The sequence below is a fragment of the Rutilus rutilus genome, assembly GCF_951802725.1.
Source record: "Rutilus rutilus genome assembly, chromosome: 1".
NCBI classification, from domain to species: domain Eukaryota; kingdom Metazoa; phylum Chordata; class Actinopteri; order Cypriniformes; family Leuciscidae; genus Rutilus; species Rutilus rutilus.
The window spans coordinates 22,331,591-22,354,658 of NC_140209.1; the positions used below are offsets into that span (position 1 = coordinate 22,331,591).

Sequence of the window (23,068 nt, forward strand, 5' to 3'; positions counted from 1 at the left end):
TCAAATCAAATCTACACCCTTGTCTGTTAATTCTTTTCCTTTTTTCAGTGTCATGTAATTCTCATATATGATTTATCAATATGTTTAATTTACATGATTCCCCCCTTTGTGATTTTTATTTTATTTTTTATTTGTTTTAGTTCTGTTGTTGTCTGTTATTATGTATATTTTTGTAAGCATAAAAAAAAAAAAAAAAAATTCCCTCTTCGGAGCATCACAAAATGGCAATTTTACCCATCAACCACCGCGGCGCTAGAGCCGCGAAGCTCTATTAACCAATCACAGCAGTTTTATTATTATTAATAATTGAATGCCAGGATAATTTAACAAGGTATGCTGTGTGATGATATACATTTTATATATGTATAAATATTAAAATATATAAACTTTGGTGCCAGACTCACGTGCAAAGCCCGCGAAAACAATAGGTAGCGAAAACGGAAGTTTGGCCAGTCAGAGCCAGCGCGTGCACACATCCTGACTGTCTACTCCCTGCTGAGAGGAATAACTTGAGTTTTCTGGAGGTAAGTACTTTAATTATTCGATATACTTCACAAATTATAACTACAATTATCAATGACGTTTAAAAACATGAACTAAGTAAATTATACAATCTATTAACAGAGGCAAACAACCTGTTGCTGTTAAATCTGTTACGTCACTTGTGCGTGCGCATGTCTGTCATGTTAACGTTTGGCCCTACTTATTAATGATAATTACAATAAAGTATTTTAAAAAACTATGAATCACAGATGCGAAAGGGAACTGAATTCGTTAAACATAAGTTACTCCTGAAGCGCGGCCTCTTCTCAGACAGCGCGTGAACACTGCTCAAGCACCCACAGAAATGGCCGAACGACACGGGAAAATACGATATTCTCTTTTAACCTCACAGCGGTTCTCGGCGCGTGTATGGCCGAAAACATAAATATATGTGCCCATACATAAATATATGTGCCCATGTTATCATTATATCTGCCTGAGAAGTTTTCCTTTGTAGCTTAGATGACATTATTTTGAGACCATTTTGTCCTGTAACGTTAAAAATTCAGGGCTTTTCAGAGATACCAAATGTTTGGAGTTTGCATCATGACAACCCCCCTATCCTGACTGACACTGACTGGATGATTAAATTCAGCACTCTTATAGAAATATGATTTGATCAATTACATTTTTTTTTTTGTAATAAATTCACATCTTTGGGGTTTTAAATAAGAATATGACGTTCTGTTATGAGACATGCATCTGTTTTATTCATGTCCACTGTAGAGGACACCGGGACATGCTTGTCAGGCATTTTAGGAGACAAGTGAATAGGAAAGAAATGCTAAATATTTATATGAAATATGAGCTATTATAAAAATGTTGTCTATTTATTACTCGTTATAGCTACTTTTTTTCCATTACATGTTTCCTAAAAACACATTACTATTCAAATTAGAGACAATGAAAATATACATATCGCATATAATGGAAAACCAAATTTTTGGCCATGTTTACAAATAATGTATATGTATATATATATATATATATATATATATATATATATATATATATATATATATATATATATAAACATTAACAAAACTTGTTTTCCCTTATGGGTCTCAGGGAGGATATTGGATTAGGTCTTACAATTACAGCAACCTTAGAAACGTGGTGCTGTCTGTCATTAACGTCAATTAAACAACCAAAGTAAACACGGTATTCTTATGAACTGTTATACAGCCTAGCATAACAAGAATTTCTCCTTCAATACGCAAAAAAGCCCCAACAGCGTTCATAACTCAGGCAGTTTGTTCTTAGGTTAATTGTGGCCAACACACCACTAAAAGTAAGAAAAACAAGGGAGAAAAACAACATTATCAATGACTTCACAGAATTCCCAATCAAAATAAATAAACACAATTCCAACAGCTTCCCTTTCACCCTTTCATTTCCGCTGTTAAAAGACGGACACCGCTGACCAGTTAGGGTAGAACAACCTATGAGAAATGGGACAGGAGGGGAGACAGTGGACACAATGGAGGGAGAGAAACACACACCCTTTTTTTTTTATTTTTTATTTTTTTTTTTATTCCAAGTAATATCAATCAGCAGCTGGGTTGTTTTGATTAAGTAATAATAACTCAAAGTTTACTGAATGTGTGTATATATATATTGATAAAATTAATTCTGTTCAGTCATGTTTCTTATTTTTCTCCATTTTGCTTTTGTGTCAACAGCAGCTAAATGACCCCCAAAAGCTCTTTTAAGAGCTCTTTCAACCATTAAGCATCTTTATCCATGTAAGTATATTTTTGAGACACTTAAGTTAGTATTTGGGCTTAGCCTATATTCTTTAAAGCTACATCATCAGCCATGTTTTAACAGCTTGAGATGTTTCCCTTATTTGCACTTTATCTTAGCTGTCCATGTTAATGTTTATTTATCTGCCTTTACCAGTTCAAAATTGTGACTAATTGAAAATTATCTGAAAAGATGAGAAACATGGGCATAATTAATGCAGTTTCTCGTGTTACCATAATATTTTGCTAGTCAATAAATTAAAATCCATGATTTTTTTTACCACAATTTGATTAATCAATTCATTTCTTTGACTACTGCACGTCTATACAGACCTAGGTAATAGTTGATATTACAGTAGTTACTCAGTCTTATTTTACCCATTTTTCTTGTCTGCAAACAGATCATTGTGACTGTGGTGAGCAGGGTGTGGCTGAGAGTGAGAGAACGGAGGCTGGTGAGTGATTGATAATGAGCAACGTACAGGTGTCACTCATCAGTAATCACACTGGCCTCCAGCTGTTCTCTCAAAGCCCTCAGCCTCGGCCTGCTCGCCACAGTCATCCTTTGCTATAAGATGTTTTTAAGCACATTCTTAGTTTCACTTTAGATTTATTTTATATATTCATATTAGATTAATTTGCAGCATACACCTCATTCAACATTTTGGACTACTGTAGTGGTTACCTGTAATATATTCTTTTTATTGTTTCCTTTTTTAGATTTTGCATCATCCTCCACTGTTTTTTTTCTTTTCTCTAACCATCCCTTATTTCAACCAAGGTAAGTTGTCTTTTTTTTTTAAGCATCACTTAAAGGTGTTTACAGTTGTATAGTTATTTTCTCTTTAGTGTATATGTGCTTGTCATGGAAGCATAAATGAATTTATTATATTAAACAGAACTTTTAACAAGGTGAATTAGACTGATGACAGGTATACCTGCGTTTTAACACAAAAGGTCTTTGGATTTCCACTTACTTCTAAAATGAATGCTTAATTCGTGGTTATTATTATTTTTAATGAAAACAACTCATCAATAAAGATGTACAATGCTAAATTTGCTTACCGTATATCTAACATTAAAGGGATACTTCAGGATTTAGCATTAAGCTTTGTATCAGTAGAAAACCTGTAGTATTTTCAAATTACCATGCTTTCCCCCCTCATATCCCCCTGAGACGAGAGATTTGTATGTTTGTTTTTTGTTTTTTTTTGGTCTGGAAAAAATCCTCTGACGCAAAAATCATAATTTTGCGTCATCTGAGGATTTTTTGTCCAAAGGCTAAAGACTACAGCCAGTAGAAGGCGCTGTTCCGCATGTTTTCAACCCGCCCATATGAGGATGCGATCTCACTCACAGCATGAACACAGATAGTGTCAGCTATCTTTTATTTGGAAGCTAAGCTAACAGACTCTTGTTCTGTGGAGAAAGCTGAGTAGTAGGAGAAAGTATTAGGGGTTACCATCCTCTTTTTCCCGGACATGTCCGGCCGTCGAGATCGTCCAAAATGTCCGGGATTCGGCTTTTGCTTTCTGCAGTCATCCATTCATTGTTTACATGCACACCTTTTGTTTCAATCTAACTGAATTCACTCCGATTGGTGAATCTGAATGTAGTGTTTACATGAACGCTAAACAAGTGATCGTTGCTGTGGATTGATTGATAAGGAAATTCCCGCTCCTCTGTGAGATACGAGAACGGTGTATCTCACCATTGTTGCTCATCATCAGTAAACAAGCCACCAGCCTTGTGTCGCTCTCACTCGTCCTGCTCGCCACAGTAAACCTAATCAATGGAGGATGTAGAACGCAAAAGCCGAATCCAGGAAATTTTGGGCGATCTCGAAATCCCTGTCAGACTCGTCACGGAGACTCAATAGTAGCTAGCCTTGTGTTTAACTGCACTCTCTCACCGGTAGGCGTGGCTTCCTAGGGCAGTGAAGCAAGTGCATTCTGGGAGTTGTAGTTTTTCATCCCCAAAAGCTAAAAATAAATTTTCTGGCTTTTCTCAGTCTAGAAGGCTCCAAATTCAAAAATAATTTCACATTTCTACTACATAAATTACCCATTTTAAATACACATTCATCTTTCCAGAGCTGAAATATCCCTTTAATGAAGCAAACTTTACATTTAATATTAGTCCTAGAGCAGAAAAAGTTTAATACATTTAAAATACTATAATCACTTGACGCCATTAAACGGCTATTATCGTGCAAAAACTGCAACAAATCCATTATTCATGATTAAAAATCTAAACCAAAAGATTACTTTTAGTATCATAATTATTAAACCGTAATGAATTAAAATTAACTCACCTAATATAGGCGGGACTCAAAAGAGGTCCACGCTTCCAGTCAGCACCTCCTGTCTTTCACAATTTTTTTTTTTTTTTTTTTTTTTTTCAAATGAATAAAACACTTTAAGATTCAAAATTAACACTAGAATGCCAAAATATTATATTTAAAAAAAAATACCGACATTAAAGACCCTAGAACGCAATTTTACTCTTTGGTTATGAATGCAGCTTGGAAAAAACTGCTAATTCATTATTTAGGAATAAGATTCAACAAGATTTAGTTTAGTATCACAATTCAAGTGTGATAAAGTTTATGAATACAAATTTATTCACCTTGTTTGCACATATCTTATAACTCGTATCTTATTACACTCATCTCGCAAAGTCGTGATAGCTACACTACACGGAAAGCCAGCTAAAAAAAATCTAGTATGATGCACATGATTTGATAGATGTGTAAAGAATCAATGCAGGAAAAAGGAGAAAAAAAGAAAAACAAAACCAACTAGATTCAATCCACTGTAGCGTTAGTATGATGACACATGATCAGATATTGTTTTTGCAAAAAAAAAAATTGTTTTTATTTTAAATGTATGGATTTATACTGTTCTACCAAACTCTTGTCTCTTTTGACCTGTCTGTAAATACCTGTAATACAGAATAATACTCTTGACTTGTATATTGTTTAATCACTGTCATTTAATGTTTATTTGTTGATTGTAAAGGATGACAGAATTTTACTGTGAACTATCCCTTTAATTTAACTTGCTCTCCTAATCTGCTGTTTCTCTCTCATTATAGGGTAGTGAACATCCTGAGCTTGAACTCATTAGGGATATTCCATGCATATTTTATTTGTGACTCTGTATTGTGTTCACTAGTGATGAATTACAATGAACGCAGCAATCTTAGGAAAAGGGCCCTCAAAAGAGTTGACACTTTTCTTAAATCAGTGAATCATGAGGTGTATGACCATACTGATAATCTTAACAACTCTCCTGTTACCATTCCTCCTGGTGGCATTCCCTCTGACTGCAGACCTTCAGATCTGAATCCTACTTGCATCTCTGTTAGTGAGAATACAAACAGTAGCTATGATTGTAGCAGTACTGGCGAAACAAACGATGAAAGTGATCTCAGAAGCAGCATTACTGACTGGGCACTTCGTTTTGGTGTATCTCTCATTGCACTTTCTGCTTTATTGGCAATTCTTAAAGTGCATTTACCATTCCTGCCAAAAGATGGAAGGTCACTGTTAAAAACGAAAACAGAGTACAATGTGGAGATGATTGCCGGTGGATCTTTCCACTATTTTGGTATTGTCAATGCTTTCAGAAACACGTTGAGAAGTGTATGTTCTTATTTTACAGACGGGCACACATTTAACATGCAGCTAAATTTTGACGGCATCCCACTTTTCAAAAGTTCTTCAGTTCAACTTTGGCCTATTCTTGGCATGTTCAAAGGTCTATCTAAGAAACCTGTTGTCGTAGGGTTGTTTTGTGGGACCACTAAGCCAAAAAATCTTTCTGACTATCTCAGTCACTTAGTTTGTGAGTTGCAGAGTTTAAGAAGAGGTTTTGTTTTTGGTGGCAAGACTTTCTTTGTCAAGGTAACGTCTATCATGTGTGACGCTCCAGCACAAGCCTTTATCAAAGGTATAAAATCTCACACAGGATACTATGGCTGTGACAAATGTCAGCAGAAAGGTTCCTATGTGAAACACCGCATGACATTTCCTGAGAACGATGCCTCCTGTAGAACAGATGAAGCTTTTCGACTGGGATTAGATGAGGAACACCATCTAACACACTGTCCTCTTCTAGAAACTGACATTGACATGGTAACGGGTTTTCCTCATGATTACATGCACCTTGTGTGTTTGGGTGTAGTGAGACGTCTAACGGATCTGTGGTGTGGTGCAGTGGGCCCCCTGCGTACAAGACTTTCGAGCATTCAAGTCTTGGGTATCTCTGAGAGACTGGTAGCATTGAAGGAGTTCATTCCAGCAGAGTTTGCCAGAAAGCCTAGGGCTCTCAGTGAGAGACTTCGTTGGAAGGCAACTGAATTCCGCCAACTGTTGCTGTACACAGGCCCTGTTGTTTTAAAGAGTGTGTTGCCTCGCCAGGTTTATGATAACTTTATGCTGTTGTCTGTTGCCATCTACATCTTGGCAAATTCAAAATATTGTATCGAAATGAATGATTTGGCTCACTCCTTTTTGGTATCATTTGTTGAGCATTATGGCTTGTTGTATGGCAAAGAGATGGTGGTATACAACATTCATGGCTTGGTACATCTTGCTAGTGATGTTAAAGTGCATGGTCCTTTAGATGGCATATCTGGCTTCCCCTATGAAAATTATCTTGGTGAGCTTAAGAGATTGGTAAGGAAACCTCACAATCCACTTGCACAGATAATCCGCAGGCTGTCAGAACATGAGGAAAGGAACTGTTATTCCACTGATGAAATATCACTGATGTGCCCCCATAAAAATGGACCTGTACCACAAACACTGACAGAAGCAGTACATCAGTTCAGACAGCTTACTGTTGATGGTGTCATGCTGCGAATATCGAGCAAAGATGATTGCATTTCTATTCATGGCAAAGTGATTTCAGTAAAAAACATCATTGCTTATGGGGGTAAAGAGTATGTTATGTTTCAAGAGTATAGAGAGAAAGAGGCCTTATACACTTACCCTCTTGACTCCAGAAACATGGGAGTATTCATCGTGTCCAATTTGTCAACAGTGATGCACTTTACTGAGCTCACAAAGCCCTGGCAGAAGTGTGTGAGGTTGCCTCTGGGAGACAAATTTGCAGTCTTCCCTCTGACTCACACATCTTAATAATATCACCAATTAATGTACATAGTTCTTGAGAAGCAGCAACACCATTTCTGGATTATATTGTGGGACATGCTTTTGTAAGTGGCATTTATATGAATTCGTTTTTTAAATGAATCTAAATGAAGTCTAAAATTAATTACAACTCTTGTTTTTTTCAGCCAATGTATCATATCGTAATCTTTGTAACCACAAATGAAGTCGAGGTTGTCCCCCATAATTGGGTAAGGGACAATGTTTGTATGTGGCCTCCATACAAATATGAAGATAGAGTTAAAGCCATAAAATCAATGGTAAAGCCAGGACCATCCTGGACTCCCTTCAAAATCCGGATTATTTTTACTAGAGGTACATATCCTTAGCTTCCATGGGTCAGATTTACTAACAGGTTGCACCAGCATAAACCGTCTTTTGGTGTCGGGATTTATTAAAGACACTAAAGGTGTGAACAGTTGTTTTTGCGGCTGACCTTGTTGCATATGCGGTTTTAAGAGTTTCCCTTTCAAACTCATGCTGAATCATTCAGATTAATTTAAATGAATCATGCAAGGTGATTAACTAAGGTTTGTGCTAGTTAATTTCCTGGTATTTGCACCATTGTTTACCTCCCCCCAAAAAAGAGATTGTGCCTATTTAGTAAATCTGGCCTATATATATATAAAATTTCTTCATTTTCTCCTATTATTTATTCATAATTTCTCTTTAATGTTTTTTTTAGTTTGCTTCACAGAAACCTTGTTGTTTATCTATACAGAAACATATGAAGAAGCTCGCCAAAAACTACCAGAGGCAGAAATAAACACAGACCTTACAGACGTGGACTCGCCCCCCGTGAGAAGAAAAAGACACATGTAAATACAGCACATACAGAGCAGAGTATGGCTGCTGAATGAGGACAATCAATTGAATAATTGATTTTTTTCTTCAGTAAAAGGGCACGTTATTTCGATGATAGTGAAACTGAGGATGAAGCAAACTTTCCACTTCCAGCAGCGCCAGAAGTGCAAATCAACCCCATCAGGAAATGTAAGATTGGCCAATTTGTGCCACAGTTATAGTTCTATTAATTTGTTTTATTAACACATTTGTTTTTTTGTGAATTCGTTTGAGGAATGCTATCATCAGTTCTGGAAATACACTTTTGTCTTTGAATTTAGTAGGGCTGTCACAAACGATTATTTTTTTGTAATCCGTTTATTATGCTCTGCTTGCATGCTCTGATAATATCTTTCTAGGACAATCTATGAAATCTGATTCTGTTGCATAGAACTGAATAAAGAATAATATATTAATTTGAATATATATATATTTATTTTATTATGGACCTATTTTCTGTCCAATTTTTGTGTTACTTTCAAAATAATTGTGGCTATTTTTGTTTGACTTATTTTTTTTAATTCAGGAAAATGATTGATTATTTTTGCCAAGTGCATCCAGAAGTTTCGGTTTCGGCCCAGAATTTTAATTTCGTTGCATCCCTACTTAATACATATTATGTAAAAACAATGAGGCATACAATTGGTTTAAATAAAGCAGGGCTCGACATTAAGCCTTGTCATGTGCAAAGTAAATCGGTCATTCACTTGGATTTTTTTGTGTTGTAAATATAATTTATTTTGAAGCAATATTCTCATCAATGTTAAATCAGCTTTGACGAATCTAAATCTGCATATTTTTACATTTAAAGGGGTCATATAATGCCATTTTTGTACAAGCTAATATGATTCTTTAGGGTCTAAATTAAAAGTTTGTAATATACTTTAATTAAATTCTCATTAGTATTGTAAGAACTAATTTTACCTGGTCAAAAACAGCTCTGTTTTCAGCACGCCGTTTAAGTGCATGTGTCTTTAAATGATAATGAGCTGTGCTGACCCCGCCCCTCTGTTATGTGCGTACACCTTTTGAAATAACACAATAACCATAACGCGCTGTTCATTATAAACGTGGGATTATGAATTATATTGAGAACGCCGTACATAGAAAACATGCCGTAATGTAAACAGCCGCATTCATCGTGAAGCGTGCTAATGATTTGCAAAGATTAATATAAATATTAATATAAAGGTTAATAAAACATTACACTCACTTCTTCTGGAGGTGCAGCAGGAACACGAATAGTTGGTACCGATCCTTTTTTCAGGAGCAGCTTCTTAGCAAGAGCAGCTTCTTAGCAAAACCAGCTTTACTGACCCTCGTTTGTAAAGCAGTCTGGTGTGTGAAATGATTCGCGCAAACATGAAAGCATTGACGTTGATCTTGGGGAATATTCCCTTCGAAAACAAACTCAGCCACTGCATCTTCAGTGGTTCGGATTTAGGAACATCAAAATGATGCTGTGTTCCTTATTACACCCAAGAACAGAACACCACAATCGCTTAGACGCCATTCTGCTCATAGACAGTGCTCCAGTCCAGCATATCAACAGTGACCGCGTCGGTCCGCACGGGCTATGATTGACAGCTCGCTCACGAGCGAGGGTGGGTCTGTGTTGAAACGCTGCTGTCAATCAACAATCGTGGGAGGGGCGTCGATTTTTGTGACGTCACATGGTCGAACGGCTTGATTTGAGAGAGGGGAAAACATATGAAGATTAAAAAAAAAACACTGGATGGATTTTTATCATTTTATGATGGTTGTGTACAGGCACTGCCAACACACATTTCAGTACAATCAACTTGTAAAAGTGCATGTACCATTATATGACTCATTTAAAAGGCATTTTTCCCCTAATCGTATTAAATGTCTGCTCCATCGTTCATTTTAAATTCTTACATTTGAACAATTACTTTTTGAATAATGAGACACTATAGGGATTTTATAAATTATCGCAGTATGTTTACTGAGTTTCTATGTGTGCTGCACTCATTAGGTTTGATTTCTCGAGAGGTTAAGCAAGCCACAACAGTGAAAACCTTGCTGACCGTACATTATTATCATTCACTTTCGATCGCCACACACATTAAATTATTGTAGAATCATTTTCCCTCTTGTTTTCCTGTACAGGTACCAGCAGAGCAGGGAATTACTCTCAACCACTGGCCAGAGAGGATGCAGAGACTATGAATTGTGAGTATTTGAAAACACTGGGCATGTGAGTTACAGAGTAGATGTGCTTCAATTTGATAATAGTTAGACTTAAACTTGCCTCAAAGCTCCTGAACACTGACCTCTCCAAATCCTCCCTCTTGTTTTCCTGTACAGGTACCAGCAGAGCAGGGAATTACTCTCAACCACTGGCCAGAGAGGACGCAGAGACTATGAATTGTGAGTATTTGAAAACACTGGGCATGTGAGTTACAGAGTAGATGTGCTTCAATTTGATAATAGTTAGACTTAAACTTGCCTCAAAGCTCCTGAACACTGACCTCTCCAATTCCTCCCTCTTGTTTTCCTGTACAGGTACCAGCAGAGCAGGGAATTACTCTCAACCACTGGCCAGAGAGGACGCAGAGACTATGAATTGTGAGTATTTGAAAACACTGGGCATGTGAGTTACAGAGTAGATGTGCTTCAATTTGATAATAGTTAGACTTAAACTTGCCTCAAAGCTCCTGAACACTGACCTCTCCAAATCCTCCCTCTTGTTTTCCTGTACAGGTACCAGCAGAGCAGGGAATTACTCTCAACCACTGGCCAGAGAGGATGCAGAGACTATGAATTGTGAGTATTTGAAAACACTGGGCATGTGAGTTACAGAGTAGATGTGCTTCAATTTGATAATAGTTAGACTTAAACTTGCCTCAAAGCTCCTGAACACTGACCTCTCCAAATCCTCCCTCTTGTTTTCCTGTACAGGTACCAGCAGAGCAGGGAATTACTCTCAACCACTGGCCAGAGAGGACGCAGAGACTATGAATTGTGAGTATTTGAAAACACTGGGCATGTGAGTTACAGAGTAGATGTGCTTCAATTTGATAATAGTTAGACTTAAACTTGCCTCAAAGCTCCTGAACACTGACCTCTCCAAATCCTCCCTCTTGTTTTCCTGTACAGGTACCAGCAGAGCAGGGAATTACTCTCAACCACTGGCCAGAGAGGATGCAGAGACTATGAATTGTGAGTATTTGAAAACACTGGGCATGTGAGTTACAGAGTAGATGTGCTTCAATTTGATAATAGTTAGACTTGAACTTGCCTCAAAGCTCCTGAACACTGACCTCTCCAATTCCTCCCTCTTGTTTTCCTGTACAGGTACCAGCAGAGCAGGGAATTACTCTCAACCACTGGCCAGAGAGGACGCAGAGACTATGAATTGTGAGTATTTGAAGAAAACACAGGAGATGTACTAGTCCAGTCGTTTTATGAAAAAAGGTAGGACAAATTGCAACAGAAGCAAATTCAACAGATTTTTGTATCCTGAATATGTCCTGAGTAAGGGGAAAAAAGCCCAGAAGAATCCCTTTAGGGGAAAGTTTAGAAAGACCCAAATATAGCCTATTCATTATTTTTCTCATGATTAGGGTAACATTTTTAACCTGTATATCACCATGAGAATTACTGAGTTGATTTTTTAAATGTTGTTAACATGGGCAAACGGTGCATAATCTAATTATGTATGTGCTAATTTGCATAAATACCACAACAGATCTAAACATTGGGTATAGCCAAGTGAAAATGTCTTGTTGGCATATAACAGTAAAAGACTTGATGTTAAGGTCTGAATGGAACCTGTTTAGGCTACCCATGAGCATTAATACATAGATGGAAGTACTTTAAACCAGCCTTTATTACTTAATATTGCAGAGATGGGGTTTGGGGATGGGTCTGTGGGACTGTTTCTGGGAGATGAGTCTGAGGGAACAGGAGAGAAGGGGTAAGGAAAATGCAGAAGACAAAGGAAGGTAAAATAAAAAAGTGAACCCTCAGTAACAGTCCCCGGGACCCAGCCCCAAACCCCATCTCTGCAATAATAATGGTTTAAAGTACTACTTCCTTTATGTATAATCCCAAATGGGATTCTTCAGGGCTTTTTTTTTTTTTTTTTTTTTTTTTACTCAGGATATATTGAGGATACAAAATTAGTTTAGTTTGCTTCTGTTGCAATTCGTCCTAGGTTGACCCCCATTTTGGCTTAGAATGACTGGATTATAATGTTTTTTTTATCTTAGAATGTTTATAGCTGTGTCTGAAACCGTTCACTCATTTACTAATCCCTATATAATAGTGTATGGCGTTTGAGTGCACTATATCTGCAAGGAGTGAACGAAAGTAAGTGAGTGAATTCGGACGCTGACGTTTACACTGCGCGTCGGAGAGCTGGAGCTGTCGCAGTAAAGGCTTTGTCACACGTGATAAAACTCCTTTTATCTTACATGTTACTTGCTTTATAAAATAAAATTAACAACAATCATATTGAATATTTTGTAATACCTCTGTGCCAGCTTTGTAGTTTCATCGATTGAAATTGTTAAACTCACGCTCACAGATGACAGGATAAGGATTAAATCAATGTTAAAGCAAAAATAAGATAAGTTGTAAAGTAATCTCTGGTTTAAACTCACTCGCTCCCGGACTTTCATGCGAGCTCAGTCCTCTACGCATTGGATTGTGGGAAATTGTGCTTCAGCAAGTGTACATCGGATGTACGCTCTAGTTCAGAGAGGATTGTGGGTAAAAGTAGTGAACAAATGTAGGGAATGATGTCGTTCACTCAGAATTCGGACACCACTACAAAATGGCCGACACCCTAAATAGTGGATAGGGAGTGATTTCAGACACAGCTTATATCTTTGTGTTTTGTGTTAAAGGAGAACTCCGGTCAATTTTAACATTGAGCTCTTTTTTTTTTTTTGTAAATTTGGAGTGCTGTCAGTACAGAGAACGACAAAAATCGGTGTTGCTTACACCGTGTTATACTCTTTTTTTTTTTTTTTTTTTTTTTAATTTCCACCCTGTTGACTTAAATGGGGCACGTTTTAAACCTGCTTTTAGCCTCTTAAAGGGATACTCCACTTTTTTCGGAAATAAGCTCATTTTACATCTCCCCCAGAGTTAAACAGTTGAGTTTTACCGTTTTAGAATCCATTCAGCCGAACTCCGGGTCTGACGGTACCACTTTTAGCATAGCTTAGCACAGATCATTGATTCTGATGAGTCCAGTAGCATTTCTTTCAAAATGACCAAAGAGTTTCAATATTTTTCCTATTTAAAACTTGACTCTTCTGTAGTTAAACCGTGTACTAAGATCGACGGAAAATGAAAAAGTTGCGATTTTCTAAGCCTATATGGAAAAGCCGTATTTTTGTCAACTTGTTCTCTTTCATTTAGGACTAGTTTTATATTTCTATTTCCATATGATTAATCGTGGGCCTCATTTAACTGAGAGTAGGCATTTATGAATAGTTTTGGAAATATTAAATAAAATATGAAAAACAGTGCACTGTTGATCAAACTAGTCTACTTTAATGTTTCAAAAGGAAGTTTGATTTGTTTTGTGTGTATCAATGTCAGATGGATAAATTAATATTAGGTGCAGTTCAGGGTAGGATCCAATAAATTCGAAAAAGTCCGTTAGCATCAACCGTTTTCAGAAGAGGTAACGTTAACGTTAACGTTATGCTAACTTTATAGCTTGGGCCTTTAAGTTTGGGCCTTTAATCACATCTTATGTGTAGATGAGAGGTTTTGATAGTTTTGTAAAGATTTTGCTTGGACGTGAGCTAATTTATTTAACGTAAACGTACTGTTAATCGGTGACGTCACTTACATGGAGTGCTTAAAAATTGCTGAAACTAGCTCAATGGTTAACAAATAGGCTATTGATAAAAATTGTTCTGTGATTTCAGCAGCAACACAAATAATCCATGTACAACAGATGAAAGCTCCAAAATGTCAACATTTCTGAAGAAAGCTGCTGCCAGAGAAGTCGGAAACACAGGTGAGGTGAGGAAGCTCATTAAATAACAGAAGATTTTCTTTTTCCCGAAAATACTAGTTAATGTTATCTCATTGGTATTTTTGTCAACTTGTTCTCTTTCATTTAGGACTAGTTTTATATTTCTATTTCCATATGATTAATCGTGGGCCTCATTTAACTGAGAGTAGGCATTTATGAATAGTTTTGGAAATATTAAATAAAATATGAAAAACAGTGCACTGTTGATCAAACTAGTCTACTTTAATGTTTCAAAAGGAAGTTTGATTTGTTTTGTGTGTATCAATGTCAGATGGATAAATTAATATTAGGTGCAGTTCAGGGTAGGATCAAGCTTCTCTCTGTGAAAAAGAATGTGTGTAATACTCAAAATAGTTTCTGTGTTTTAATGTGTGTGTGTGTGTTTGGGTAGCGTGTGTGTGCATGTATCCACACATGCTCAGGTCCAAGGGCTCAATGTTTGCAAGCACACATGCACATATGTGTACATGAACATAATGAACATGTTCATATTTTACTTAATATTTCCAAAATTATTCATAAATACCTACTCTTAGATAAATGAGGCCCACAATTAATCAGATGCAAATAGAAATATAAAACCAGTCGTAACTGAAAGAAAACAAGTTGACAAAAAGATTGAATCCAGAATTGGGGGATAATATAGCATAACAAGTGATTTATAAGCTATTTTTTGTAGGCCAGTTATTTTTGACCGGGAACACCACAAGTGTTATAGGGTTTTAAACACAACACAATGAAAAACTAAACCTAAAAACATACATTTTGTTTTCCTAATTAAGAAATCATTGTCTGTTCTTTCTCTTTTCTGCATTTCACCTCTGCTGTATCTTCTTTCCTTTTAAACCTGACATTGTATAATAATATTGTTGGCTCTGTGACAAATGGTTTGTTGTGTTCCTAGATCCTTCCATGCTGATGCCCTGCACCGTAGCAGAGTTGAGCTGATCATCATCTCTAAGGCGCGATCACCCATATGACTAGTAAGTAAAACCAAGCCAAAGACCAATTTCCACTTGTAGACAATAAAGGAACTAAAAGTTCAACCATACACTAATTTTGTTGGTAAAAAAAAAAAATGTTTTGAATGAAGTCTCTTATGCTCACCAAAATGCATTTATTAAATTAAAAATACAGTAAAAACAATAATATTGTGAAATAATATTAAAACATTTAAAACAAACTGTTTTCTATGGAGAAGCATCACATTATCCTTCAGAAATCATTCTAATATGATGATTTGATAGCCTGGGTGCCAGCCCGAACCCCGCCCACAATATTTTTTGGTCGGGAAGTTCGGTCTGGACTCGCTCCGTTGAGGAGCTATTATGCCCGAACAAAAATTGTTCGGACCAATCAAATTGTCAGGGCGGGCTTTATACGATGATGGACAGATAAGCAACGGTAACGTCATCATCCACGTCATCAACGAGCGCTTGGGTTGAATTCAAATGATTGCCGCTGAAGAATTGAGATTTCACGAGTTCACGCTTACAAATAAGTCAGATAGAATAAATGCATATTTGGCGTGCTGTCTGAGGGGAGGCTTCGGGCTCGGTATTCGGCCCGAACTCAAAGTACTCCCCCCGTATTCCTGGCTGTGGAAGAACAAGCCAAGAGTGAGTGCAGGGATGCTGAAAACTGTCATGTTAGGTGAGTTGACCGAGTGAATAAATATATGCTTTCCTCTCATGCTGATAGACGGTTGATTGGATTGATTATTTGAATGTGCTCCTCCTGAAATTTGTTTATAAAACATCATGTGTAGATTCCGCCATCGCGTCTGTTATAGAAGATATCGACAGCGCATTAATTTTAAAAGAGGAACAGAGAACCGCGATCGGAAACATGAATGAAAAACATACGTCACTTACTCCGTTGCTCTGATTGGTTGTAGGTCTATCCAATTGAGTGCAGAGGAATTTTTTTTTCCTGGTTCGGTTGAAACACGCCCCATAATCAAAGCTCAATGGAGAAGTATCAGACTCACATTCTGACTAGAATTGAGTATGACGACGTCAGGCTAATGATTTGATGAAACGTTTATGATTATTATCAGTTTTGAAATCAGTTGTGCTGCTTCACATTTTTGTGTTTTTCAGGATTATTTGATGAATAGAAAGAAAAAAAAACATTTATTTGAAAAATCTTTACTCTCTCTTCTGGTCAATTTAATGCATCCTTGCTGAATAAAAATATTTATTTTCTATTCTTATAAAAAAATAATAATTCTATTGAACCCAAACTTTTGAATAGTAGTGTAAACTACCATTTATATATGTTGGGTCTATTTAACAATTAATCCTGGAGAGAGAGAAAAGAAAATGGATTAAACTGTTAGACTGGTTTACACAGAAATATTAATCAGCACAACTGTTTTCAACATTGATAATACTCAGAAATGTTTAGGATGTTTGCATTGTGAGAATGTATAGTATTCAAATATAAAATGCTGACTCGTTAGGTCATGTTTTCTCATTAAAATCTGACGATTTCCTATTAATTCAATAGAATGTAAGAGAATAACTCTAGAATATCCTTCCTGATAATGTTTGGGGCCCAGAAACATGATCCTAATTTAAATCTAGATTAAAGACACATGTCTGTAGCCAAGCATTCAATTTACACATCTCATAATCTTGCACTACAGTTATATGTGATGAAATGATAAAAAGTGCACATGATCATCTTTTGCCTGAAATAATATGAACAGCAGCTGTGCTAATCTTTCTCCTGTTGCTTCCCTGTTTCTATCTCAGGATGCCCAGCAAGTTCACTAGAGATGACAGCAGCTCCAGTTTGGACCCAGCCTCGCTTGTGAAGACTTCTAATGACACCAACACTCACGAAGACTTCAGATGGTGGCAACTATAGATGGACACAAATCTGGCAGATATTATCCTTATATTGCATTGGCCCGGTTTCACACACAGGGCTTAGATTAAGCCAGGATTAGGCCTTAGTTAAATTAGGATATTTAAGTAGCTTTTTAAAATGTACTTTAGAAAAAAAAAGAAGGAAAAAAAAAAACATTACTGTTGTGCATCTTGAGACAAAACAGTGGCCCTGAAATATTTTAAGATATGTCAGTGCAAGTTGCTTCCAGTTAAGACAGTTCAAACATGCATTTTAGTCTGGGACTATCTTAAGCCTTTTCTGTGAAACCGGGGAAGGTAAGGGAAGGTTTGCATGACAGTTTTGCTGACAAATAAACAGGAATATCTTAGTACACGTAACTAAGAGAAAGAGTAAACATTGTTCTAACATATTACCAACATTGTAAGAATAGCGGGTTGAAAATCTGCAAACTTACCCTTTAAAAATGTTGAAGGATAGCAATTAGGACTTTAAACTCATGACTTGTATTATCTAATGGACATTACTTTGTTGCCAAAAGATGCTCTCCAGTGAGTAGCTGTCACCTCTGGCTGATTAAAGGATATTTTGCGATTGTATAACCTTGAACATGCATTTTTTGTAAAGCTGCAATGAAACAATTTGTATTGTGAAAAGCACTATATGGTTTTACTATGGTAGAACTGTACCAACCATGTTATTTATTTATTTTTCAAACCATGGTTCAACTAGTAATATTGCTGTAATAATTGCTGTAAAATTATGGTAATCATGACTATAAACGTATGTTTTTAAACCTTGGTTGTTGTGAAACCATGGTTCATTTTGTTAGCAACTATGGTTTTACTGCAAATGCTGTGGTAGAACCATGGTTAATTTTCATAAGGGTACAACTTATCCTATAAGCACTTGACTAATAGTCACATTGGATAAAAGAATCTGATAAATGTAATGCAAATGTATCCATTTCATCTGTTCACTGAAAATTAATTTAATAAAAATAAATTTGCAACTGCTATTGAGACTGGTGTACATTGCTTTTTTTATCCATTATAGTGAATTTTGGTTAGCATGAGTAACTGATTATAAACCGTGGACCGACCGTGGTCCGCCAGAAAACACTTATTATAAACCAGCGGCACGATAGCGGACCACCGTCGGGAAAGCGGCGGCTGCCGCTGGAGGTCCGCTAGAATAACGATGAGCAAAACGCCAGTGATCCGCCGGCGGCGTCCACCGGTGGGCCGCCAACTTTGCCACCGGTGGTCCGCCACTGGCCCGCCGGACTCATGTTAGCTGGGGTGTACAAAGAGCCGTAGTTAACTGACAAGCTGAGCCATATCGCATTAAATATCGCTGGCGATACGTCCGCGATATTAATGCGATATGGCTCAGCTTGTCAGTTAATTACGGCTCTTTGTAGTAAATGCCGCTCCATCTGAAAGCAGGTGATGGCGATTTACTACTAATCAAGGAACCGGCTTTACTGATGAGATGCGCATAACAATATCGCGATTTAAATCGCCCAGCCCTAATTAATACATTTCTGTCCAAATATCCCTTCTGTCACAAAATATTGAACCTTGAGGCTCAGACCTTTCTGACAATATTTTGTCAAGATTAGAAAAGGTTTTGATCATAAATTATGAAACATGATTACGCCCAAAAGGGGTGGAGCCAGAGAAAATAATTTAGACTACCGTTTCTATGGTAACGCAACGTCCAATTTCAAAATGGTTTTCACAGGATGAATTCTGAGGTCGTAAGCTTTCTAATGATACATAATTTATGATAACTACTAAAATATGTGATGTAATAAAAAAGGTGATAAAAAGATATTATATTTTAGAGGATAATATTATTTTATATTTTTTTATTGATAAATACTAGATTATATGTTTTATTATATGTTTTATTATGAACTTTTAGCATGAAAACCAAAGTTTCAATTATTAAAAGTGTGTACGTCGACTTTTTGTGACAAACGCCAGAACTCCTGTTATGATGTAGATTTTTTGAGGTGCACTCTTGTCATAAATTCATCTATTACTGTTCCTACATAATTCGTAACAAAAAACAGTGCTAAAATATCTATTTAGGAGTCTTAGACCTTTCCAGCGATATATAGTTTGTCATGACTAAATTAGGATTTAATTGTAATATAGTGAATTAAAAACTCAAAATACAAAGATGGTCAAAATTAGGGTTAATCCCTTTTTTATACCCTAACAGGCAAGGTGACTCAGGAGTCAAATATATTTCAAAACGTGCTAAATGACAACATGAACAACATATTAATTAATTTTCTTCTTCAGCACCTTAAGACAATGTTCATAATTAATGTTAGCAGTATTATTATTATTTTTCCAGAAGAAAAGTAAGTTTAATATACATTTACTTTCCTCAAAATCTAAATGTTGGATTTAGGTCAGACTGACTAATTTATCACAAAAAACTTGAAGCAAATCATGTGACCAGCATACTGAAGATAGACCAGGCTGTGGTAAATGATAAAAGGATTTGATGAAAAAATAGTTCGTATGCCCCAAAAAAGACAATAAAAACTATGTGACTGTCACGTTGCCTGTTTTAGGGTTAAGTTTGTCAAAATCTTGAGCTCTTTCCTGCTTATCAAGTCCTTCTCTATATGATTTCGCAGCTTCCATGTGTTTTTTACGTGGTTTAGAAATTAGTGTAACAATGTGTTCAGTAGTACATAAACAGTGCAATCCATGCCATTGTTTACATCCGAGTACCTCCAACATGGCCAAATCGTGACGTATGTGAAAAAACCCTCTATAGAGTTCGTCAACTCAAACTTTTGTATCCAGCCTCTCATGGAAACCTCAGATGCCCCAACACCCTTGAAGAGACGATTCGACGGTGATATGTGTGTGCCCTAAATTAATACATGATTAACGAACTGTATTTTTCTGAAATGCACTTTCTGTAAAGCTGCTTTGAAACAATATGTATTGTGAAAAGTGCTATACAAATACATTTGAATTGAATTGAATTGAATTACCTCAGTCATCAGGGTCACGTCGTAGTAGAAAGCTGGGCCAGGTTCCTTCTATTTCCCACAAACACCATATGTGCCAGAGACTATGACTGACTGTAGTCCACATTAGGCTATTCCTCCTTCATTCAAGCGTTTAGATGACAAAGTTTAAAGCTTAACGAAACGCCTATAATGATATGTTAAAGTAGTTATTAATCCTTTCATTCGTCGCTGCTTCACTTGATGGAATCACAGCGCCTCCTATTGGAGACAAACAGCGTCACAGGATTCAGGAAAAGACACTGTTGAAAGTGAAAGTAACATTTCAATACGGACATTTTGTGCAAGCTCCTTTCTGACGGAAGGTATCTTACATCGACTGTTTTGTGAACGTATCTGTAAGTTTATATTTATGTCAATGCATTTGACATAAATTACAAAACTCATTGTAAGCTACTTAAAGTATGGGAAATCTTAAATTCATAATACTTAGGGCATATTACAGAAATGTTCTTGTTTCAAGGCTTATATGTGTTCATATGCTTTCGGTTTTGGGTAATAATAACCTAAAGCGAAGCACAGCTTCATACTCGGCCTATTTGCATTATTTTTGTTAGATTAAGTTTTGTGGTCCTTTTAAAATACAAGGTTATACAAGATTGTAATGTAGGGGAGCGCGGGGCACAACCTAACGCGGGGTTAGTTACACGCTTGTTTTAAATACTTCCGCAGATGCTTGGATGACGAAATTTACGGTACTAGTTGCCATATCAACACTATATAGAAAAAATATCTGCCAAAATTTTCTTTTTTTTTGGAAGATATCCATAGACATTTATTAAACCATAGCAAAAGTAAATTTCTTACTTAAGTTAATTTTTCATCTCTATTTTTTGTGTTTATTTAAAATTAGACAAATCTGATATTATTTTAATCTCCAAGATGCTATTTAACAGTTGAGATAGTTCTTTAGTGCTTCGCTAACTACACTGTTAGCCCTTGCTGTAAAAAAAAGGCCAAATTCTGACAGTATCATACCATATTCCATTAAAACAGTAATATACTGTAGAAAACAAAACTAGCCTACAGGAATAAACTGTGAATTAACAGCGCTCAAAGTCGACAATAAGAGGTTATTTTCCCAATCACACCCTATACCCTCATTCACTATTCCATACATTAGTTCACTAATATAGTCCACTTGAATGAATAGAAGTGAGTGAATTGAGGCACTGATGAACACCTGATAAGCAGAATCACTGAAGGACAGAGAAACAAGAACAGAAAAAAGAGAAACAAGAACTACAAATGACTTCCAGCAACACTGAGTGTGAAACCAGTTTACAAACCAGTTTAACATTATTTCTTTCATACAAGTACAAAAGTTCTTTTTGAGAATTAACAGAGATTTAGTTAATAATAAAGTTTGTTGTCACCATGGTGGAGATCGGTATTTGCTTTAGTTGGTCTCTTGTCCCTTGACTTCTTACCATTCATCTCTCTCTGACTGCTGTAACAGTGTAGCCTGACTTCGTCATACTCATATTCTAGTCAGAATATGAGTTTGATACTGCTCCATAGAGATTTGATTATGAGGCGTGTCTCAACTGAACCAGGAAAAAAAAAAAAACTCTGCACTCAATTGGATAGACCTACAACCAATCAGAGCAACGGAGTAAATGACGCATGTTCTTCGTTCATATTTTCAACCAACAAAATGTCGCGGCTCTCTGTTCCTCTTTTAAAATGAATGCGCTGTGGATATCTTCTATAACAGACGCGATGGCGGAATCTACACATGATGTTTCATAAACAAAGTTCGGGAGGAGCACGTACAAATAATCAATCCTATCAACTTGTCATCAAACAATACCATATCTAACGTTACCCTATATCAGCATGAGGAAGCATATTCACTCTGTAAACATACCTAACACTCCTTGACAGTTTTGTGAACTCGTGAAATCTCATATACGCATTTATTCTATCTGACTTATTTGTAAGTATGAACTCGTGAAATCTCAATTCTCCAACAGCAGTCATCTTTGCTGTAAACTAATTCAAATCAAGCGCTCTTTGGTGACGTGCGTGATTACGTAACCGCAGATCATCTGTCCATCATCGATTAAAGCCCGCCCTGACAATTTGATTGGCTCGGCCTTTTGGGAGCCGAGCATAATTACTCCTCTACGGATCGGGTCCAGACCGAATTTCCCGACCAAAAAATGTTGTGGGCGGGGTTCGGGCTGGCACCCAGGCTAGTAACATTGAGTTTATAAAACACATTTGTTTTGGCAAGAAAAAGTCAGCAGGTAGTTGATCAGGTGTGTTTATTCTTTTGTGATGATGTCACAATCATCTTGGACCTGTCTGATTTTCAGATTTTTACTGTATATATTCATTGAAATTATGGGTATGTCATATTTAGCATAAATTTGTGTTTCTACGAAATTAAATCAATATTTCTGTAATCAGGTCTTCTGAAAAATATCATAATCATATAGTGCATTCAATTTTATTTTACTCCTGCTTGGCTCAGACACACACAGATATCAACAATCAGCACATGAATCTCAACAATGGTGAAAAGTTTCATGTTGCAATGCATGCTGGGTTCCAGGATAATATAAAACTCCCAGCATGCACTGCTGCATGAATAATAATAAAAAAAAGAAACATTGCCACCATTGTTGAGATTAATGTGCTAAATTGTGATATACCTGTGTTTCAAAAACATAATGTAACTCTGTTTTTTTTTTTTTTTTGGTTTATGCATGATGTGTTAAAAAGAGTCATAGTAATTTATTGCTGTAGTTTCACAGTGGTGCTAATGTAACACTTTTGATCGAGGATAAAACTCTGAATGAATAAGAATTAATTCC

The 23,068-nt window shown here is 36.4% G+C and overlaps 2 protein-coding genes and 1 long non-coding RNA gene across 6 annotated transcripts in view; all 3 read left to right on the top strand.

The window, feature by feature from the left end:
* The first annotated feature begins 353 nt into the window (after nucleotides 1-353).
* Nucleotides 354-10,698, top strand: LOC311291970 (uncharacterized protein). 4 transcript variants are annotated; one of them, XM_084411364.1, is made up of 8 exons: nucleotides 354-524; nucleotides 2,226-2,288; nucleotides 3,009-3,069; nucleotides 5,385-7,511; nucleotides 7,593-7,779; nucleotides 8,186-8,282; nucleotides 8,360-8,457; nucleotides 10,636-10,698. In XM_084411364.1, exon 4 carries the CDS (start codon nucleotides 5,467-5,469, stop codon nucleotides 7,432-7,434), a length of 1,968 nt encoding a protein of 655 aa, XP_084267490.1. In that variant the 5' UTR covers nucleotides 354-524; nucleotides 2,226-2,288; nucleotides 3,009-3,069; nucleotides 5,385-5,466; the 3' UTR covers nucleotides 7,435-7,511; nucleotides 7,593-7,779; nucleotides 8,186-8,282; nucleotides 8,360-8,457; nucleotides 10,636-10,698. The 4 variants fall into 4 exon arrangements, 3 of the variants coding, with proteins under 3 accessions (XP_084267490.1, XP_084267488.1, XP_084267489.1); XM_084411362.1 differs by lacking the exon at nucleotides 10,636-10,698 and adding an exon at nucleotides 10,438-10,521; XR_014627640.1 differs by lacking the exons at nucleotides 5,385-7,511; nucleotides 10,636-10,698 and adding an exon at nucleotides 10,438-10,521 and having other exon boundaries at nucleotides 358-524.
* Nucleotides 10,699-13,930: 3,232 nt separating this feature from the next.
* LOC311292870 lies at nucleotides 13,931-18,480 on the top strand. Its single transcript, XR_014627832.1, has 4 exons — nucleotides 13,931-13,969; nucleotides 14,249-14,316; nucleotides 15,234-15,312; nucleotides 17,089-18,480. It is a non-coding gene; the product is annotated as an uncharacterized lncRNA (long non-coding RNA).
* A 2,042-nt stretch (nucleotides 18,481-20,522) lies between these two features.
* Nucleotides 20,523-23,068, top strand: part of LOC311292616 (GTPase IMAP family member 3-like) — a 40,068-nt gene continuing 37,522 nt past the window's right edge. The window contains exon 1 of the mRNA XM_084412344.1: nucleotides 20,523-20,584. The gene's annotated coding sequence lies outside the window, so the exon portion shown is untranslated. The remainder of the gene's footprint in view (nucleotides 20,585-23,068) is intronic.